Raw genomic sequence first — 17343 nt, 5'->3', positions numbered from 1 at the left:
ATTAAAATGGTAGAATTTCATAGATGAAACACAGATTTTATTGGCTTGATTCAAGTAGCCTTTAGGATGTATTTAAGTGTAGAAACAGAAGCATTATGCATCAGAGAATCTACAGCACAGTGCAATTTTCAGCCAGCCATTACCAGGTAACATTTCTTACACCTTGAATCTTTCATTGACTTTTAAAGAATTAGTGCTGTAGTTGTAGTTTATTAATGTCAAAAATACATCATTGTGGTTGATAGCCTGCAGTAAATACTATTAATTTTAAGCTCTACTGTGTTTTAAATCTGTATTTGTTTTTCCAGGATGATGATGTGTAATGTTTTTGTTTGTTTGTTTAAGTGCCGTACTTGCTAGAGCTAAAAATGAACTAGTTCAGCTTAAATATGAACTGGCTAGCATAAAATCTGCCCATCAGGCATTAAATTGTAAAAGCAGATTTAGCGATAGCCTCAGCTGACAGAGGGAGGTGTACAACGGGGAAACGGCAAAGTTGGATCCTCGCTGACATTCATCTTCCTGTACAATGCTGTTCACTGGGAACTGCTTGCATTTCTTTAAATCTCTCCCCCAACACAAACCTGGCCTTGGAATAAACTGTCTGTAGCCATTTTTTATTTTTTTTTTTTTTTCAGTTTGGAATTGACCAAAAGGAATGTGAGTCTGTGTCTTTCACAAATTGCTCTCAAGTGGCAAAAGTTCAGTGCTTCAAGCTTTGTGAATCATTAGTCCTGGGAGGATAGTTGCCCACTGTTTGGGGAAAAAAAAATGTTTTAGAAGATCAAAACTGTGCACCATTATAATTTGTCTTTTGGTAGGGAAATTTGGCTTGCTCTCACAGTTGTGTGCCTGCCTGCCGTACTGCAGAGCTGTAAAACGCGTTTCTGTGCAGCACTGCAGAGCCCTGCATGGCTTTCCCATGCCCCAGAGGGAACTTCAGGAGAGCTAAGGCTTGAAGCCTATGAAATGTCAAAAACAAAGCAAAACGAAACAAAAAAGCCTGTCATTAATTCAACAGGGTGCTACATTTGCCACCTAAGCATAACCCCCAAGCCCCTCGGGGGACATTCCCCACAGAGGGACGGGTCTCCCAGCCAGATGGTGGTGGGTCTCCTGCGGCCAGCATAAAGCTCAGCACCTCACCCCTGCAGGACACCGATGGGAGACCAACACCAGGGACCCCTCAGGACTCTGGGTGTCCCCCAAGCCCCCCTACAGCCCACACATGGCACGAAAACATCTTCTTGCTCACGGCCCCGCTGGCATCATGGCCCGTAGCTGAGCAATGTTGCCTGTGTCACCTCCTGGTGCTCTGCTAGGCAGCAATGCACAACTTTTTCATTTGTTGAGTTTTTAATTGGCAACCCTTACGCACCTTGCAGTCTTTCATGTGTTTTTTGTTTTTTGTTTTTCCAATGTTTCACTTTTCTGGTCTCATTCTCACAAATGCAGCCTACCAGTGACCTATCTGTTGCAACACATAGCTCATTCCTAGAAATAACAGATTTAATGCAGGAGGTAATGTTTCTAGATGCAAAATGAGAAAATGTCTTTATATTTCTGCATGTGTTTAGGTGTATTACAATGGCTACCATGGTGACACTTCTGAAACCTTTTTGGTGGGCAATGTGGATAAATCTGGTCAAAAGTTAGTGGAGGTTGCCAGGAAATGTAGAGATGAAGCAATTGCAGCTTGCAGACCAGGGGCTCCCTTCTCTGTAATTGGAAACACAATCAGGTAAGCCTTATATTGACAAGTAAAGGGAGGGCTGGCAAGTGGGACAAAGGTTATTGGTGGTTTGGTATAAAGCTGATGACATGTTTTATGATTCAAAACCATCATTTCAGTCTGATATCAGTATGTGAACTGCCAAGCTATAATGTTGTTCCTTGGGTAAGAGAGATTTTTTTTTTTTTAAAGTGAATTACACCAGGGTCAGCAAAGATAACTGTGGAAAGAGTCAAAGATATTCATAAGGTAGATTTATATTAACAGATGTAATTTGTGGTGAGTTTTTTTTTTCTTTCTATTTGTGTGTGAAACTATATCACATCTGTCTAACAATGCAAGAAGGTTAGAAACCATTGTTTTCATTGTATAGCAATAATGATTGTTACAAAGGAATTAGTCAACATAAATAAGTCTCTTTGTTTAAAAAGTACAAAAATATTTAACTCGAGAGCTTCTTATCTTACAAAGACTAACGTCAGAGGGAAGAAAGAGCTCACATTAAGAGATTTTTCCCTATTTTGCATCTGTTCTAGCTGTTACATAAATGCAGTCATGACTTTTCTTCTGGCAGTTTTGAATAAAAATATGGCTTAATTTTTTGAAGGTACTTATTGATTATTTCTAAATGTTTGAAAAAAAAAAAGACATATATTGTATACATTTCATTAAGCAATACTTCAGTGGACTGTTAATGGTCCCAACATACTATTGAATACGTTGCGATTACTTAAAAGCTGCAAGGCTTAGTCACCTTGAAAGGATGCTGCTTTTTTTCTTTGTAAATCTTCAAATACTTTAAGGAAAAAAGAGAGCGGCAAAATATCAGTTAGATGTATTTATAGCTTTAAAAATATTGTAACAGAGTCTGAATCAAACTTTAGTAAAACCTCTTTGGGTTATATCTGAGAAGCTTTTATTGAAGACTTTGTATAAAATTGTGTTTTTGACAGTTTTAAATTATAGGCTAACTAGCCTGGAGAAAAAGGATAGTGTCTTTCTGTTCTTTCATAGGAAATGTTGAATCAGACCCCTACTGGGAAAAGAAATTTAATGCATATCTCACTATCTTACTGTCCATGAATATAATAGAAGTGAATTCAAAATGTAGTTTTATTTTTGCAAATGGGATGAGTCGATAGATGCACCTCATATTTTTGAACACCTAGGGTTCAACAAATTTACTGGTGGTGCTCTTGCATTTTAACAAAATTTATTCTTGAGTAGAAGGGGGCACAGAACACTAGATTCTTATTCAAGCATTCTATCGAGCTCTGCATTCATGGCTGTGTCTAAAGGGCATGTCAGCCTTTGATTCTCTCTGAGAGGTAATTATCCTTTTCCTGTCACGGAACAACAAATGATAGCTAACTACAGAGGCACATTTGCAGTAGTCACATTCATCAACTGCAGAAAAAAAATTCAATTTAATTGTGCAACACAGCTGCACATAGGCTTTTTGAGCATTTCTGTTGTTCTCCCTGTCTTGCTATTCCTCCCTCCAGATCTATTTTTTAAACTTTTTTTCTGGTTATTTTTTTCCCCCTTTTTGTCTCTTCTTCCATTTTTACTCTCTGTACTTTCTTGTTAAAGTAATTTTCCTTTGTGGCTCTCATTCTTTTTTCCCCATTGAAGGCTATGAATGTAGAAAATTATCACAATTACTCATATAATTGAGCCTCTTTGTAGCAAGTGCAACTCCAGTAGCCTTTCTCCATCATGAAAATGGTTTCATTATAGGGTTTTTCATATTCTCTGACACCATCTACACAGAGGAACAGGCGTGCAGATGAGATGTACTAGGAACAGGGTAGATCAGTAAGGTCACAGTAGGAATAATTAGCTCTGCTATGGAAAGAGCATCTAGGCCTTTTACTGCTACATAAATGTACTGTCCATGGCTTTTAGTCACAAAAAAACTTACTAACAAATGGAGCTCCCGCCTACTACTTTGAAAAAAAGATTTGTATCAACACTACAATTTTCCATCATTAAGACTAATAACACAGAGCCTAGTATACATCAAGGGGAATAAAAAGAAAAATCTCACATTCAAGTGGCGGCTGGGTGCTGACCTTTGTTCCCTTTTTTTGTGTTCAACTTAACTCTTTACAAAAAAGAGCCACACGCCACACCAACATGCAGGTGAACTCCAGCTAGTGCTAGCAAAGCATGGCATTCAATTGGAAAATCTGATAAATCTCCATGCAGGATAATGCATTTCATTACAGATTCACTACATTAATTCTAGCTGTATTAAAAAAAAAAAAAAAAAAAAAAAAAAAAAAGGAAGAAGAAAAAGAACAGAATTGAATCTGACATTGGATTTTTGCTGTGTTGCTACGGAGGTCAGTTTACTTGCAAAGTGTAAATATATAGTCAGCACCCCCTTTGAAAAGCAGATTAATCAAAGCTAGTAGATGTCCAAAACTACATATGAAATAGCAGGTCATTAACTTTATTTTTCAAGATTTTATCGTGTAGACAATTTAAATGTGCTGATGTGTTTAGAACTACTTCAACACTGCCTCTGCTGAAAGATCGCCTTGGTTGAGTGAAGTTGTATGTTTCTGGTTATTTATCTTTCTGCATCTGCATACATACATACAAAAATACATAGAAATCTTCCATTTCAGGAGACTTAGAGATCATAAATACCTGAGAACATTTAGGCCCTTCAGAATGGAGATCCGTCTAGGTATCTTTCATTAGTATTTTCTATAAACGTGCTCAAGTGGTATGCAGAACATATCTTAGACACAATAATCAGAGTATTTGCTTTCTGTAAATGGCTTGGGAATAATTATATCACAGAGGTAAGCTTGCATTCAGTATTGTAACATACTCTTTGTTATTGAAGCTCGATAGCTGAAAGCAAGTATTTCATGGGCAGCGGTTCCTTCTTACATTGGCTAGAAGTTGCAAATAAAAGATTACATGGATTCATGAGTAACTCTGCTTAGAGAAATGTGAATCTTTGCTAACCTGTTCCTACTGAAGATGGTGGCAAAACTGTCTATCTGCTCCACTGGGAACAGAATTGGGCCCTGTGTTCCCATTTCCTTCTAACACTAATGACATTTCTCTTTCAGACAGAAATAAATCTGGTTTGCAATCTACTTTTTAGCCATTGAGTTTAGATATGTGCAAGTGTTGTGAGTGTATAGAGCTAAAAAACATAAACGTGATATTGTTAAATAAACCAGTTTCCAAGTCCTAGGAAAAAATAGTAGTGAGGAAAGTATTAATAAATGGTTTAAAATGTTTAACTCGTAAGTATATGTTTTGATATTAATTTAGAACAATATAAAGCAGAATTTAAAAAAAAATCTGTTTCTATCAGATTATGCACATTTAAACAATAAGTGGCTCAGGCAAAATAAGTCATTTTAATGTCATCTGTGATAGATTTTCCTTGACAGCTACTGTAAATTACAATTACACTGCTTCTCTCTGCACTTGAAAGTAAGCATTGCAATAAATTATCTTTTATTTCAATCCATCATGTCTGCTTTCAGAAACAGAGAACCTCAAATAAAAGTTCAGCACTATTGTAAGAAAAATACAGTAATTTGTGTTCCAGTTTGAAACTAAAATGTACCTTTCTTTCAAAAAACAATTGTTGGCTTTCAAAAATATTACTAATTATACCTCAACATTTATTGTCATTATAGGGAATCCCTGAACTTGTGCATTCCCTCAGTCTAGCATTACTATTTGAGAGAAAAATACTTTAATATTTTCCCCATATACATTTGTAATTTCTCAAATTAGTTAATATAGTGCTGTTGAAAATAAATATTTTTATCATAAGCAAATCTAGTTCAGGCTGATGCCATTTTCAAGAATGTTAAAAAAAATGCTATTCAATGGTCATTTTGTTAACAATATATTTAAGAAAAGCATGAATACTTTTAATTTAAATAAAAAAGATGCATTCATACAGGTCCCTGAACAAGAAAACAATTATCACAGATCTGTTCTCTCTTCCAGTGTTTCCCAAGCATGCCCCCTGCCCAGTGGTGTAGGGCAGATTTGTTTGGGAGCTTTGGCCTCTGGTGTCGTGCAGCAGAGCATCGGTGTAAAAGTTTGGTCTCTGGGGAGAGACGCAGGCAGTGAGTGGGAAGCAGCTGTAGCTGGGAATCAGTTCCCCAGGATGTTCAGCCCAAGTCTGTGCCGCCCTAGCTGATCAGCCAACTCTTCCACTCTGGCACCAGAGGGCACAGGGAGGTATTGCTCCAGGCTGAAAGCAGGATTTGGTTTATTTTGTTTCTTCAGTGAGGGCTTAGATTATTGGGCCCGACCTGCCTTGAGGAAAAAGCAACAGAATCTGATAAATAGAAAATAAAGTGTAGCTTTGGGTTGTTGTTTGTTTATTTTTTGTCCCAGAATGGGAGTCCCAGTCATGAGACTGAGTGTATGGTGTTTTCCTCTGGAGCTGGGATGCCCCTTGTCCCCTGGGTGCTCCCAGAGGTTATCTGAGGCTCTCTGGGGAGGCACAGGGCCAGCCCCCCATGGAAATTTTTTCAAGCTCCTTTTCAGCAAGAGGGATTTATCCCATTCACTCAAAAACTCTCAATGGATGCTCCAGAACATCGAGGAGAGCTTTGTAGAGGAGCAGTCCTGCCTATTGCTGCTTTGTTGGAATTTCCCCGTTGGGCTGCTGGCAGGAAAGCCGAGTGTCTCCATGCTCATCCCTCCTTTCGCAGGGAATTAGCTGTTGTCTGGCAGCAGTTGGGAAGGAACTGACACCCAGCTCCGCTGTCCACTCTCAGAAGCATGAAGGCACCACCTGAGAGGCTCTGCCCATGGGTTTTAGGCAGACACCTGCCCTCAGTGACTTTCCTTTACCAGCTTGGCCACAGCCAATTCATCCCGACACTATGCACTTTGCCGCCTGCAGAAGAGGAGCAGTGCTGCAGGGACTCTTGACTCTGCAGCCGCTGGGCTGTAACACATGGCAGCAAAACATGAAATCAAGTACTGAGCTCATTAAATGATTATGCTTTTAATCCTGCCCAATTCACCTCTGCCCAAGCAACGCAACATGGCTCGAAGAATAAAATGTGTGATGGTAAATGTTATCAGCGGATATTTTTAACAACGATTGTACTGAAGAATCCTTGTCCTCCCTTTATGCTGTCAGTGCAGTGTGGCTCTGCTGCCCAGCTGGCACCGCAGGCAGTGGTGGGACTGGGATGTACCCACAGATGAGAAGCCCTGCAGCCCGGTTCCTCAGCCCCACTCAGCCTGACCAGCTCCTGCCACCCTCCTTCGCTTCTTTCCCACTTGCAGCCAGGACTCCTCTGGTACCCTGTTTTCACAGAGCAGGAAATGTAATCTTATGAAGCTGCCTTCTGGGGAAAGCTGGAGAGAAAGGCCACTGCTGACAGATCCCGAGCCAGGCAGTGAGGCAGCAAGACCAAAACATTGAGCTATTGTTGGCAGCAAATGGCCAACTTAGGCAAAACTGCTCCACTCTGTGACATCCAGGCTTTTTAACCAGATTCCACAGCCTGGGAGCTCCAGTGGCCAGAGGAATGATCAAGATCAGCAGTTCAGTTCACACTTCCCAGACCTGTCTTTCAACGTCCTCCCTGCAAGTATCTATGGTCTACATGAACGTTCGTGCTTACAGAATTACCCTTGCAAGTCGCAGCTGGCATTAGCAACCTTCTTTTATGGAAGCTGCATGTGTTTCACTGTACCTCCACATGGATGTGACAGCTCACTAGGATTTTTTAAATACTCCAAAGTGAAGCTAGTAGTTGCAGAGAGCTTTGAAATTCCCCATGCAGTGCTTCCGAAGCACATGCAGATATTAAAACCAGATTGAACATGGCTGAGTTTCATGCCTGCAGCTTATTTTCTCCACAGGTTTTCTGTGTGTCACTCCAAGTTCGTTGGTCATGTTAAAATTTATATAAAGAAGGCCCAGGCTCTGTATGTAGACACGTTTAAGTGGGGAGGCGGAGGAGCGCATATGGCTGGCAGTGCTGGTGTCACAGAAGGTAACCACCCGAGTACTGATACCAGCCGAGTTGTTTTCAAGCTCTTTGGCAAGAAAGTGGCAGAATTCAACACTAAAACGCGCAAGAACCACTTATTTCACCACAAGAGGAGGGGACGTGGTTGTAGCAGTGCCTCTCATGCCTGGGTGCCCTGTGAGCAGCTGCCCCTGCTGCCACTCAGCAGCTGGGGGTGGGTGCGGGGCCCGGCAGCAGTCAGGGGTGCCCTGGGCAGGCATTGGCGGAGCTGAACAGCTGCTGGCATCATTTAGCTCTTGCAAAAAGACTCACAGAAGGAGGCAAAGGAAAAGGTTACCCTGCGGTGCATATACGGCTTCTCCCGTCTCTTCAGAGAATCGCTTCCCCCATATGGGAACCATTATCTGCATTGCTCTGGGCTTGGTCACCGGAGATCTTCCATTTCATTTTGTGTATGTTTCTGAGTAATCTGACTTTCTAATTCCTCCCTGTTCTTCCTTGGCCTTCAGCATCGTCCTAAACAGTCCAGGTCTCTGACCCAGACCAGGCTGGCATGACAGAGGCACAGCAGAAAGACTTTTCCATCACTAGTAGGACTTTTCACTGCATAAGCCTTCATGATTTTTTTTCCATGTAAATTGTGTAGAAGATGAAACTCTGGACCTTGAATATAACTAAATGAAGCCCAATTTCTAGCGTTACTAATAACAACTAAACCTGAATTTCCCATTCTTCTCCAGAAGTAATGAAAGAAATGTGGTGAGTCCTTGTATCGGGGTGATGGGTAGGTAAAAGCTACTACACAAATCCTGTTAAAACATGCTCTTAAGGCCTGGACATGGCAGCACTGTCAACTGTTGACCCGTCTCCCCTCTCTCACTCCTGCACCACGGTGGAGGCGCTCCATGTCCTTCAGCAGTGGCAGCTGCTTCCAGGGACAGTGACAGGCGGGTGCCGGCACGAGCGCTGTGGAGGCTGCATGGCCTTGTGCGCAGGGCAATGGCTACGTGAGGAGACAGCTGGCACCTTTATTCTTTTTTCTCATCTTTCCCGCTCTTCGTCAGCCTGTAGTCACACTCTGAGGAGCATTTGCTCAGCCACAGCTATAGCCAAACCAGAAGTGTTAACTGCCTGCCTTGATTTAAAATGAACAAATGAGGCTTTTGATCTCACAGACAAAATCTTTTCAGACTGAGTGTCTTCCTGCCTTGCTCCTGTGATCCAGTTTGCTTTTAGAAACAATGTGGGGATGATATGCAGGAGCAGCTTCCTTGTCACTTCTAATCCGTCTCCCGGCCCCCCAGATCTCCGTGTGTTTCCATTTTGGACCCGGCTGGCCCTGCTGCCTGAGTAGCCTCCAGTCAGCACCAAGCAGGGCCCTGGCAAGAGGCCTGCAAGCATCGGGCAGCCCCTCAGCCAGAGGACACCCCACTTGTCTCCAGGTCCTCCAGCTTTTAGGGATTAGGATAGGATTTTGCTTTCCCAGCAAGGGCAAGGTGCAGTGCTGGGCCCTGTTCCTGCAGGCAAGAACATCTTGCTCGGAGATGTTCCTTACTCATAGGCCATGAGGAAAGGGCAGAGCTCCCAGGCAGAACTCAAATGCCGTATCTGTTATAATTTGCTTTCGGTACTGTCGTGGTGGGTTTGTTAGAAATACGTTGTGAATTGAAGTGAACAGATCTGCAGTTGCAATATGTTTCGGCATTGAGTGTTTTTAGTATTTTGCAAGGGAATAGGTTTGCCTTCTACCAACCCCACCAGCAGCAGGACCCTCCTTGCCCTCACAACCCAGTGCATGCCGCAGGCACATGGCCCAGTGGGGGCTCTGCGGGCAGGGAGGTCTCAGTGGAGGCTGTGCTGCTGCCCTGCTCAGCCCATGGGTGTGTTAACTCTGAAACCTAACGATGGCTCACTGCCGCTAGCGCTGATGACCACTCTTTCCGAGTGAGCACGAAATGTCAACCCCACACCAATATGACGCTCTGGCACTGGCGAGCTGTCAAGAGCCGGGGCGTGCTCCCTCACAGTGTCTCTTTTGCCCCCACAGCTTGGTGGCACAATGTGGCGGCTTCCAGGTCTGCCCCTTCTTCGTCGGCCATGGCATCGGGTCGTACTTCCATGGGCACCCCGAGGTGTGGCACCACGGTAAGGAGGCCCTGGCGCTTTGTGGGGCTGGCTGTGGGCAGCACGGCACCTGCACACCCAGATGGGCTCTGAGGTGAGCTGGCTGTTCTTGCCAGTATATATCTGTGTGTGTGTGTATAAATGCGTTTTTATTTTCTTTTCTAGCCAATGACAGTGACTTGTTAATGGAAGAGGGAATGGCATTCACAATAGGTTAGTAAATGTATTCTGTGTTTGTCTGTAATGAGCACGCACACAACGACCCAGCTGTGAGCTATTTCTTTATTTGAATATAGAAATGTCCAGTCGGACGTGGGGGTACAGGCGGCACTGACCCCTCAGGCAACAGATTAAAACCTTACTCTTAAAATGCCATAAGGAAGCGCTGGGCTGAGACGACTTCCAAGCACCGAGATTTGGGAAAGGGAAAAAGCCCTTGGCGTGAATCTTGGTGAAGAGCTCGACCCCGGGGGTGTCTGTCGGCTGCCTGCCGCAGCCGCTGCCGGGCCGGGGGTAGCGCGGAGCTGCCAGGCACAGCCTGGCCCCGCAGCCGCCGAGCGCCAGGCACGGGGCTGCCGGGGAAAAGCCGCTCTTCCTCCCCGCGAGGCTAAATGGCGCGGCAATTAGAGGGAAATCAGAAAATTGTTGTTTTGCTGCTTTAATGAACATTTTAAGGCTGTTTAAAAAAATTCCGATATTTCAAACTATCTGCTGTTTATAAGCGTGGTTGGCGCTTTGGTTATTATCCACGGGGTCTTAATTAAAGCTTGATTAAAATTCCTCGCTTTTACAAAAGAGGAGTGGGCAAGCCCCTACCTTAACGATTCGTCTTCCTTCTCGGTTCCCGTGGCAGTGGCAGCTCAGACCCGGCCCGGGGCCGGGACCCACCGAAGGGCAGCTGCCTGCTGGGCCCCTGCCTCACCCCGCAGCTCACAGGGAGCGTGACTAACTTGAAAAAACAGGGGTTTGTTTGTTTTTTTCCTTGTTACAGAGCCGATAATAATGGAAGGCTCCCCCGAATTTGAGATCCTGGAGGATAAATGGACCGCGATTTCTGTAGACAACAAAAGGTGCCTGATTTGGGTTTTTTATCTTCCCCAAGCCCCCGAGCTGGTCACCGGCAGCCAAAAGCCGCCTGAGTTTGCTGGGCACGGCGCGTTTGCCCCCTGATAACCGCTGCGTGTGCCCTGCAGGTCAGCGCAGTTTGAGCATACCATCGTGGTTACCTCAGAGGGAGCAGAAATCCTCTCTAAAGTGGTGGAAGAAGCCTAAAGATGGAGCAAGGCGCGGAGGGACTCGTTGTGCTTGCGAAATTGCCAGTGTCACCCAGGACAGAGATAAGATTTTTGTAATTTCTTTGGGGAATGGGTGCTGCCTAAGTTGCTGCAGGGGGCAGAAAAAGCAGCCCGAGGGGCTGGCTCTGGACACGGTCCTCTCTGTGTGTTACCTGGTGAGTATTTAATAAAAGCCTGATGGCATGTTTGTGACCCTGGAGGCAGCCACGCACAGCCTGCGGGGGCTTGGGTTGTCTGGGGTGAGGGCAGCGAGCGGGTCCCCCTCTTCCATGTCCCGTGCGGGGCATACACAGGACTTCACAGCTGAGCTGTGGCTCAGTTTGGCCTCACTGCCGCTACCTGGCGCTGCATGCCGGGCTGTATAACTCTGCTCCGATGGACAGGAAAGTTTCCCGGGGGCTGGCCCGGGGGCTGCAGCCTCTCCCCAGCAGCTGCCCCCTGCCCACGGCTGCTCTCCCGGCGCGGCACACGGAGCGATTGGAGGCGAGATGCGGGGCGCGCTTTCCTGCAGCCCGATGGCTGCCCCGCTTGGAGAATTGGCCGGCATGGGGATTAACGGGGGGGACACTGCGCGATTTCGGCGTGTGGCAGCGCGGCGGAGGAAGGATGGGGCCCGCGGGGGCGGCCCTCGGGGAACGCCCGGCCCCGGAGCTCGCTGCGGGCCCGACGGGGCGGGAGGGCGGCTCTGGGCTGCGGGGGGTGGCCGCCTCGTCGCCCCGTCGGGCCGGACGTGTCCGGCGGTGACACTTACCGGCTGCAGGACCCGCTCCTGCCTCGGCCACGAGCAGGCGGCACTCGGGAGCGCGCCCGGCCCGCGGTCCTGCCGCTGCCGCCCGGGGCAGCCCGGGAGCGCGCCTGGCGGGGCTGGAGCGGGCCGAGCCGGCGTCTTCCCGTTTGTCCGTGCTGTTTGCTTGCACCCGCGTACAGCGAGCTGTCAGCTCGAATCGTTTCTAACAGCATCTTTTCAGGAAGCAGGACCCCCCCCCAGGCCGTTTCTAATACCGCAGGGCAGCCTTTCAGTTCGCTCATCCCCTAGATTAGTTTGGAAGGCCTTAAAACCTGTAAAAATAAACGATGCATCAAACAAGTTTACAAACGCGCAGAGGTTACGCGGCGTGCCGTCGGGCCGGCAAAGCGAGGGACGCCCGGCACTGCCCGGGGAAGCGGGTTGGCTTTCCCAAAATCCCAGCGGCGGCCGCCCCGAGCAGTTTGGGGCCCCTCGCGGCCCGGGCACAGCCCCCGGGGGGCACCGCAGGTGCTAAGCGAAAGCCCGAGCGGCTCCCCCCGGCCCCGCGTGGCCGCCGCAGCTTCACGGCTCCGTCCTCTCCTGTCCCGTCCGGTCCCCTCCGGTCCCGTCCCGTCTGGCCATGTCCGGTCCCGTCCCGTCCCGTCGCGGAGGATGCCGCGGGGCCGCCGTGCGCAGAGGCCTCCCGCGGGTAATCCCGGCATTTGCGGCACCCCTTTGTAACCCTAATTGCAAACTAAACAGCAGAAGCGCTCGGCCTCCCCTCAGGCGGGACGCGTTCCCGGGAGAGCCCGAGGGGGGCCCCGACGGGGAGGCCGCCCCCCGCCCGCTCCCCGGGGCTCGCTCGCAGCCTCCGCGCCCCCCCCGCTGGGACGGCGGCGGCCCCGCTCCACGGGACGGGAGGCGAGGGGTGCTCTGGGCGGCGGCGGCCCCGCTCCCGACGGCTGCCTGCGCCCTGCCCGCCCGTCCTCGGGGCTCGGTGGAGCGGGGACCCCCGGCCCCGGGCTCGGGGACGGCGAAGGCGGCGTCGCGCCCCGTCCCCTCCGCGGCCAAGCGCGCAGCCCCGCCTCGGACGGTCACTTACATCGCCGGGGGCAGTGCCGCTTGCCGGAGGAGTCCGTGTGGGCTTCACCGCTCCTGCCCCTTCCCGCACCAATCCGCAGCTATTTTGTGGAAATGAACTTTACGCGTCGCGAGCGAAAAAAAAAAAGGGGGGGGGGGGAGTAAAAGAGGCGTTGGGAAATGGGCAATTAAAACCGACAGAGCGACTAATGAAAAAGGAAAAAAAAAAAAAAAAAAAAGAGGAACAGAGGGGCTCGCTCCTGCCAGCTCGGCGCAGCCAGCAGCCGGCTGCCGCGAGGCAGGGCCGGGACCGGGACCGGGGGTGCCCAGTGCCGCCGTGCCGGGAGCCCCGGAGCCCCGACGGCAGGCGGCAGCCGGCAGCGGGGAAGAGAAGTCGGCGCTGCCACCTCCGGCGACCTCAGCCAGGCGATTTGTTTTGAGTGTTGGTTTTTATTGGTGTTCGCCCTTTGCCAAAACGTGCTCGATTGCAGAGACTTGGTGCCGCGATAACCGCGCGCCCCAGACAGCCTAGGTGTAACCGGGAAAGTTCAGCCCAGGCCAGATCAAATCCCAGGCTGTTTAATGCTGAAAGGCTGCATGTTGCTATTAGTGTTAAATATATGGCTAATTATGCGTATGAAAATTAAACATCAGTGTTATGCTAATGGGGCCGCCTTCAGCTGTGGATCAGAGCACTTGAGACTAGCATTTAATCAAATGAATCAGTAACTAATACATCTGCACGTGTGAACTTTCACGAGATCATTTTCCTGTTACAGCCACACCGCCGAATTATGAAAGAAATAATTATCAACACTTTCTAATTATCTAACAAAGTAATTTGGGATTCATCGGGGGCTTTCTGGGGAGGATCTCCCAAGTCCCACCTCATTCACCGCTCACGCGCGCGGAAGTTTCCATTTCAAGCTCAGTGCCGCCGCTCGGGGCGAGCTTTGCTTCCTTGCATTTGTTTCCCCGGAGCTCTTTTGCTTTTTTTTTTGCTTTTTTTTTCCCCTCCCTTCGCCCCCTCCCAGACAAACAATGACTGCCCGGCGAGCCGGAGGACCCTCGGCAAGGAGCGCGGAGCCGCTGCCCGGACCCCCGGCCCCACTTCGCCCGCGGGGCCCGGTGCCCGGGGGGGGGGAGCACCCCGGCGGCCCCTCCCGGGTCGGCCCCGCGCCCCTCCGCGCCGGGGGGCGGAGAAGGGCGGGGGGAGGCGCCACGGCCCCCGCCTCGCCCGGGATCCGCCGGAGCTGCTCGCCGGGGCCGGCCGGCGGGGCCGGGAGCGGCGGCGGCGGCGGGGCCGCGGGGCCGTCGGGGCGTGCGGCCGGCGCTCGGGGCCGCGCGGCGCTGCGAGTCCGGCTCTCGGCGCTCACCGGGGTCCAGGCGAGCCCCGAGCGGCTCGGACCAATCCAAAGCGATTATGCAAGACGGCGGACCAATCAGCTCCGCCGTCTCATGAATATTCATAGGCTTGGCTGAGTCAAAGCTTTTAGGCGAGTTTGTGTAGATCTCCAGCATCATGCTTAGACTTTTCAAAGAGACAAACTCCATTTTCTTATGAATGGAAAGTGAAAAACCCTGTTCCGCTTAAATTGGGTTCTTTCCTGTCCTGAGAAACACAACAGACCCCAAAAAGGCAAGCTGAAGAGAGAACACACACACAGACCAAGCGACAAGAAATGACCATGACTACCATGCCAGAGAGTCTAAATAGCCCCGTCTCAGGGAAGGCTGTCTTTATGGAGTTTGGGCCGCCCAGCCAGCAAATGTCTCCTTCTCCCATGTCCCACGGACACTATTCCATGCACTGTTTACACTCCGCGGGCCACTCTCAGCCTGACAGCTCGTACAGCACAGCTTCGTCCTTCTCCCGACCGCTGGGCTACCCCTATGTCAACTCGGTCAGCAGCCACTCGACCAACCCCTACATCAGTTCAGTGCAGTCCTACCCCAACAGCTCCAGCCTGACTCAGACCCGGTTAGAGGAGACAGGTAGGTGCACTCGGCTTGGGGCGGGGGGGCAGGGAAGGCAGGGAGGGAGGGAGGATGCTTGGATCAAAAAAAAAAAAAAAAAAAAAAAAAGCAATATATCGGGGGGGATTAAAATTAAATTACAAAATGTTAGTCAGGAGAGGCTGAGGATCACAGGGGAGCAGAACACAGAGCACACAATGCCCGGCTGGAAAAGAAATCAACCCAGATGTGCACGTATTAGTCTTCGTAATTATTTATTGCGTAGCGCTATAAACAATGTATGCAATTAAGGGTAATTAAACCTAAACTGCAGCCTGTAAAAATAGCAAACTTTCTCTGGGAAGAAGCCTGGGCTGCCATAATCGCCCGGAGCCTTTGTTAGCGTTACTCGAGCCGCACTTTTCTTCCTTCTCATGATTGTTGTTGTCGATGTCGCTGCTGTTATTGTTACTATTGCTGTCGCTGTTGCTGTTACTGCTATTATTACTATTGCCGCTATCATTATTATTTATTGTGCATCGTTTGTGGTTGTAGGGGCCGAATCGGAGAAAAGCACTGTGGTAGAAGGAGGGGAAGTTCGCTTTAATGGGAAAGGGAAAAAAATCCGCAAACCCAGGACTATTTATTCCAGTTTGCAGCTGCAGGCTCTGAACAGGAGGTTCCAGCAAACTCAGTACCTGGCTCTCCCCGAAAGAGCCGAGCTCGCGGCCTCTCTGGGACTCACCCAGACCCAGGTACGGCCCTGGCCGCCTCGCGCCGCCCCGGCCTCCCCCTTCCCCTCTCCCCCCGGGCCACGATTCCCGCAGCCGGGCCGCAGCCGCGGGCAGCGGGGCCCGGCGCCGCCCGCCCCGTCCGTGAGGCACGGCCCGGCCTGGGGGTTCAGGGGGTCGGGGGGGGGGGCGCGTCCCGGCGGTTCGGCGGCACGAAACGGCGACGGGGGCCCGGCCGGGACACGGGGCAGCAGGGGAAGAGGAGCGGGGGAGCTGCGGGCCCGGGGGGGGCGAGGCGAGGGGACCTTTGGGGGCCCCGTCGGGGCGGGCGGGCGGCGGGGGGGGGCTGTAGGGGCCCCGCTTGGGGCCGTGCCGGGGGACGCCGAGCCGTGGCGAGCCGTGCTGAACCGTGCCCTGCTCCCGTTGCAGGTGAAGATCTGGTTCCAGAACAAGCGCTCCAAATTCAAGAAGCTGATGAAGCAGGGAGGGGCCGCCCTGGAGAGCAGCGCCCTGACCAACGGCAGGGCTCTCTCGGGCAGCTCGCCCCCGGTGCCCCCGGTGTGGAACACCACCTCCGCCTCTGGTAAGGCCTCGTCGGGGACCCCGGGCACCTACATCCCCAGCTACACGTCGTGGTACCCTTCGGCCCACCAAGAAGCTATGCAGCAGCCTCAGCTGATGTGATTTCACACCCGTCCATCCCCTACCGCAAGCACTATCGGTCCCCAAAAGAATTAAAATCATCACGGAAAAAAAAAATGAAATTAAGTAAAAGGAAAAAAATAATAATAAAAAAGAGGGGGAAAGAGAAAGAGAGAGAAAAAAAAGGAAGCAAACAAACAAACAGGAGGTCTCTGCCCATAGAGCCGTTAGCACGCTGCGCTGTAGCTCGGTGCAGGAGGGCACAGATGTGATGCGGGCCGGTTCCCACCGCTGACAGCTGACGGAGCGGCCCCGAGCACCGCACAACAGCCTGGGAGCAGAGCGAGCGCCGGCCGCGGCTTTGTGGGACAATCAGAAAAATATGTTTGTGGGGGGGAGCCCTCTCCTCTGTCCTGTCTGTCTGTCTGTGTCTGTTGAAATGTAGGTCAGCTATTTGCCACCCCGATCTGACGGGCTCTGCGGTCGCAGGGGGGGAGCGAGCTGTACAATTTCCAGAGCTTTTTTTCTTCTACGTTTTCTGTAACTCTCACTATTCATCTGTATATTTTTCGTTGTTGTTAAGAGGGGAAGAAAGGGATTTTATTTATTGACTTAAATTACCACTATGAGAGTGCTAGAGACAAACGGACGACCCGGTTTGCTGAGCACACGGTTCGGACGCACGGTTTACTTCGACCCAAAACCCCCGGCCCCGCAACCCGCCCCTCCGGGGGAAAAACAAACAAACAAACAAACAAAACAAAAAAAAAAAAACAAAATCCCCCCAAAAGAAGGATGCGGTTTTTAACTTTTACAAATAACTTTTCTACTTCGCTGGCGCGTGGAAAGCTTTGGTCCGAATGCTTTGCGTTTTTCACCTCTCTGACAAAAGGAAGAGATGCACATTGTTTGAGACTGAAGGGGGACGGCGGCAGCTGCCGGCCGCTTTGCGGAGGCGAAGCGAGGCACCGGGGGCGCAAGGGGAGCCCCGAGGGCGGCGGGGGGGACCCGCGGCCCCGCACGGCCCCACACAGCCCCGCCGAGGCTTCCCCGCGGAAAGGCGGCCACA

The 17343-nt window shown here is 50.0% G+C and overlaps 2 protein-coding genes across 4 annotated transcripts in view; both read left to right on the top strand.

The window, feature by feature from the left end:
- The window catches only part of METAP1D (methionyl aminopeptidase type 1D, mitochondrial), a 49916-nt gene extending 35648 nt beyond the window's left edge, over window positions 1–14268 (top strand). For 2 of the 3 annotated variants that reach the window (XM_082763026.1, XM_082763025.1), the window contains exons 6-10: window positions 1578–1741; window positions 9767–9864; window positions 10009–10056; window positions 10835–10913; window positions 11037–14268. In XM_082763026.1, the coding sequence (XP_082619152.1) occupies window positions 1578–1741; window positions 9767–9864; window positions 10009–10056; window positions 10835–10913; window positions 11037–11115 (468 nt within the window). In that variant the 3' untranslated portion in view covers window positions 11116–14268. Of the gene's footprint in view, window positions 1–1577; window positions 1742–9766; window positions 9938–10008; window positions 10057–10834; window positions 10914–11036 lie in introns of all 3 variants that reach the window. The other variant, XM_082763027.1, reaches the window with a different exon arrangement.
- A 237-nt stretch (window positions 14269–14505) lies between these two features.
- Window positions 14506–16965, top strand: DLX1 (distal-less homeobox 1). Its single transcript, XM_082763914.1, has 3 exons — window positions 14506–14940; window positions 15457–15656; window positions 16062–16965. Exons 1-3 carry the CDS (start codon window positions 14628–14630, stop codon window positions 16314–16316), a joined length of 768 nt encoding a protein of 255 aa, XP_082620040.1. The 5' UTR covers window positions 14506–14627; the 3' UTR covers window positions 16317–16965.
- The last annotated feature ends 378 nt before the right edge of the window (window positions 16966–17343 follow it).

Source organism: Aythya marila (assembly GCF_965140915.1).
Source record: "Aythya marila genome assembly, chromosome: 6".
NCBI classification, from domain to species: Eukaryota; Metazoa; Chordata; class Aves; order Anseriformes; family Anatidae; genus Aythya; species Aythya marila.
The sequence above is the reverse complement of the archived record's forward strand: the minus strand, read 5'-3'. Positions and strand labels throughout refer to the sequence as shown.

What these genes read in the sequence shown, in the direction of transcription:
- DLX1 (XM_082763914.1), top strand. Translation starts at nt 14,628, where the DNA reads ATGACCATGACTACCATGCCAGAGAGTCTAAATAGCCCCGTCTCAGGG. An exon ending in GACCCGGTTAGAGGAGACAG is followed by an intron (nt 14,941 to 15,456) that starts GTAGGTGCACTC and finishes TTGTGGTTGTAG; the next exon opens with GGGCCGAATCGGAGAAAAGC. An exon ending in TGGGACTCACCCAGACCCAG is followed by an intron (nt 15,657 to 16,061) that starts GTACGGCCCTGG and finishes CTCCCGTTGCAG; the next exon opens with GTGAAGATCTGGTTCCAGAA.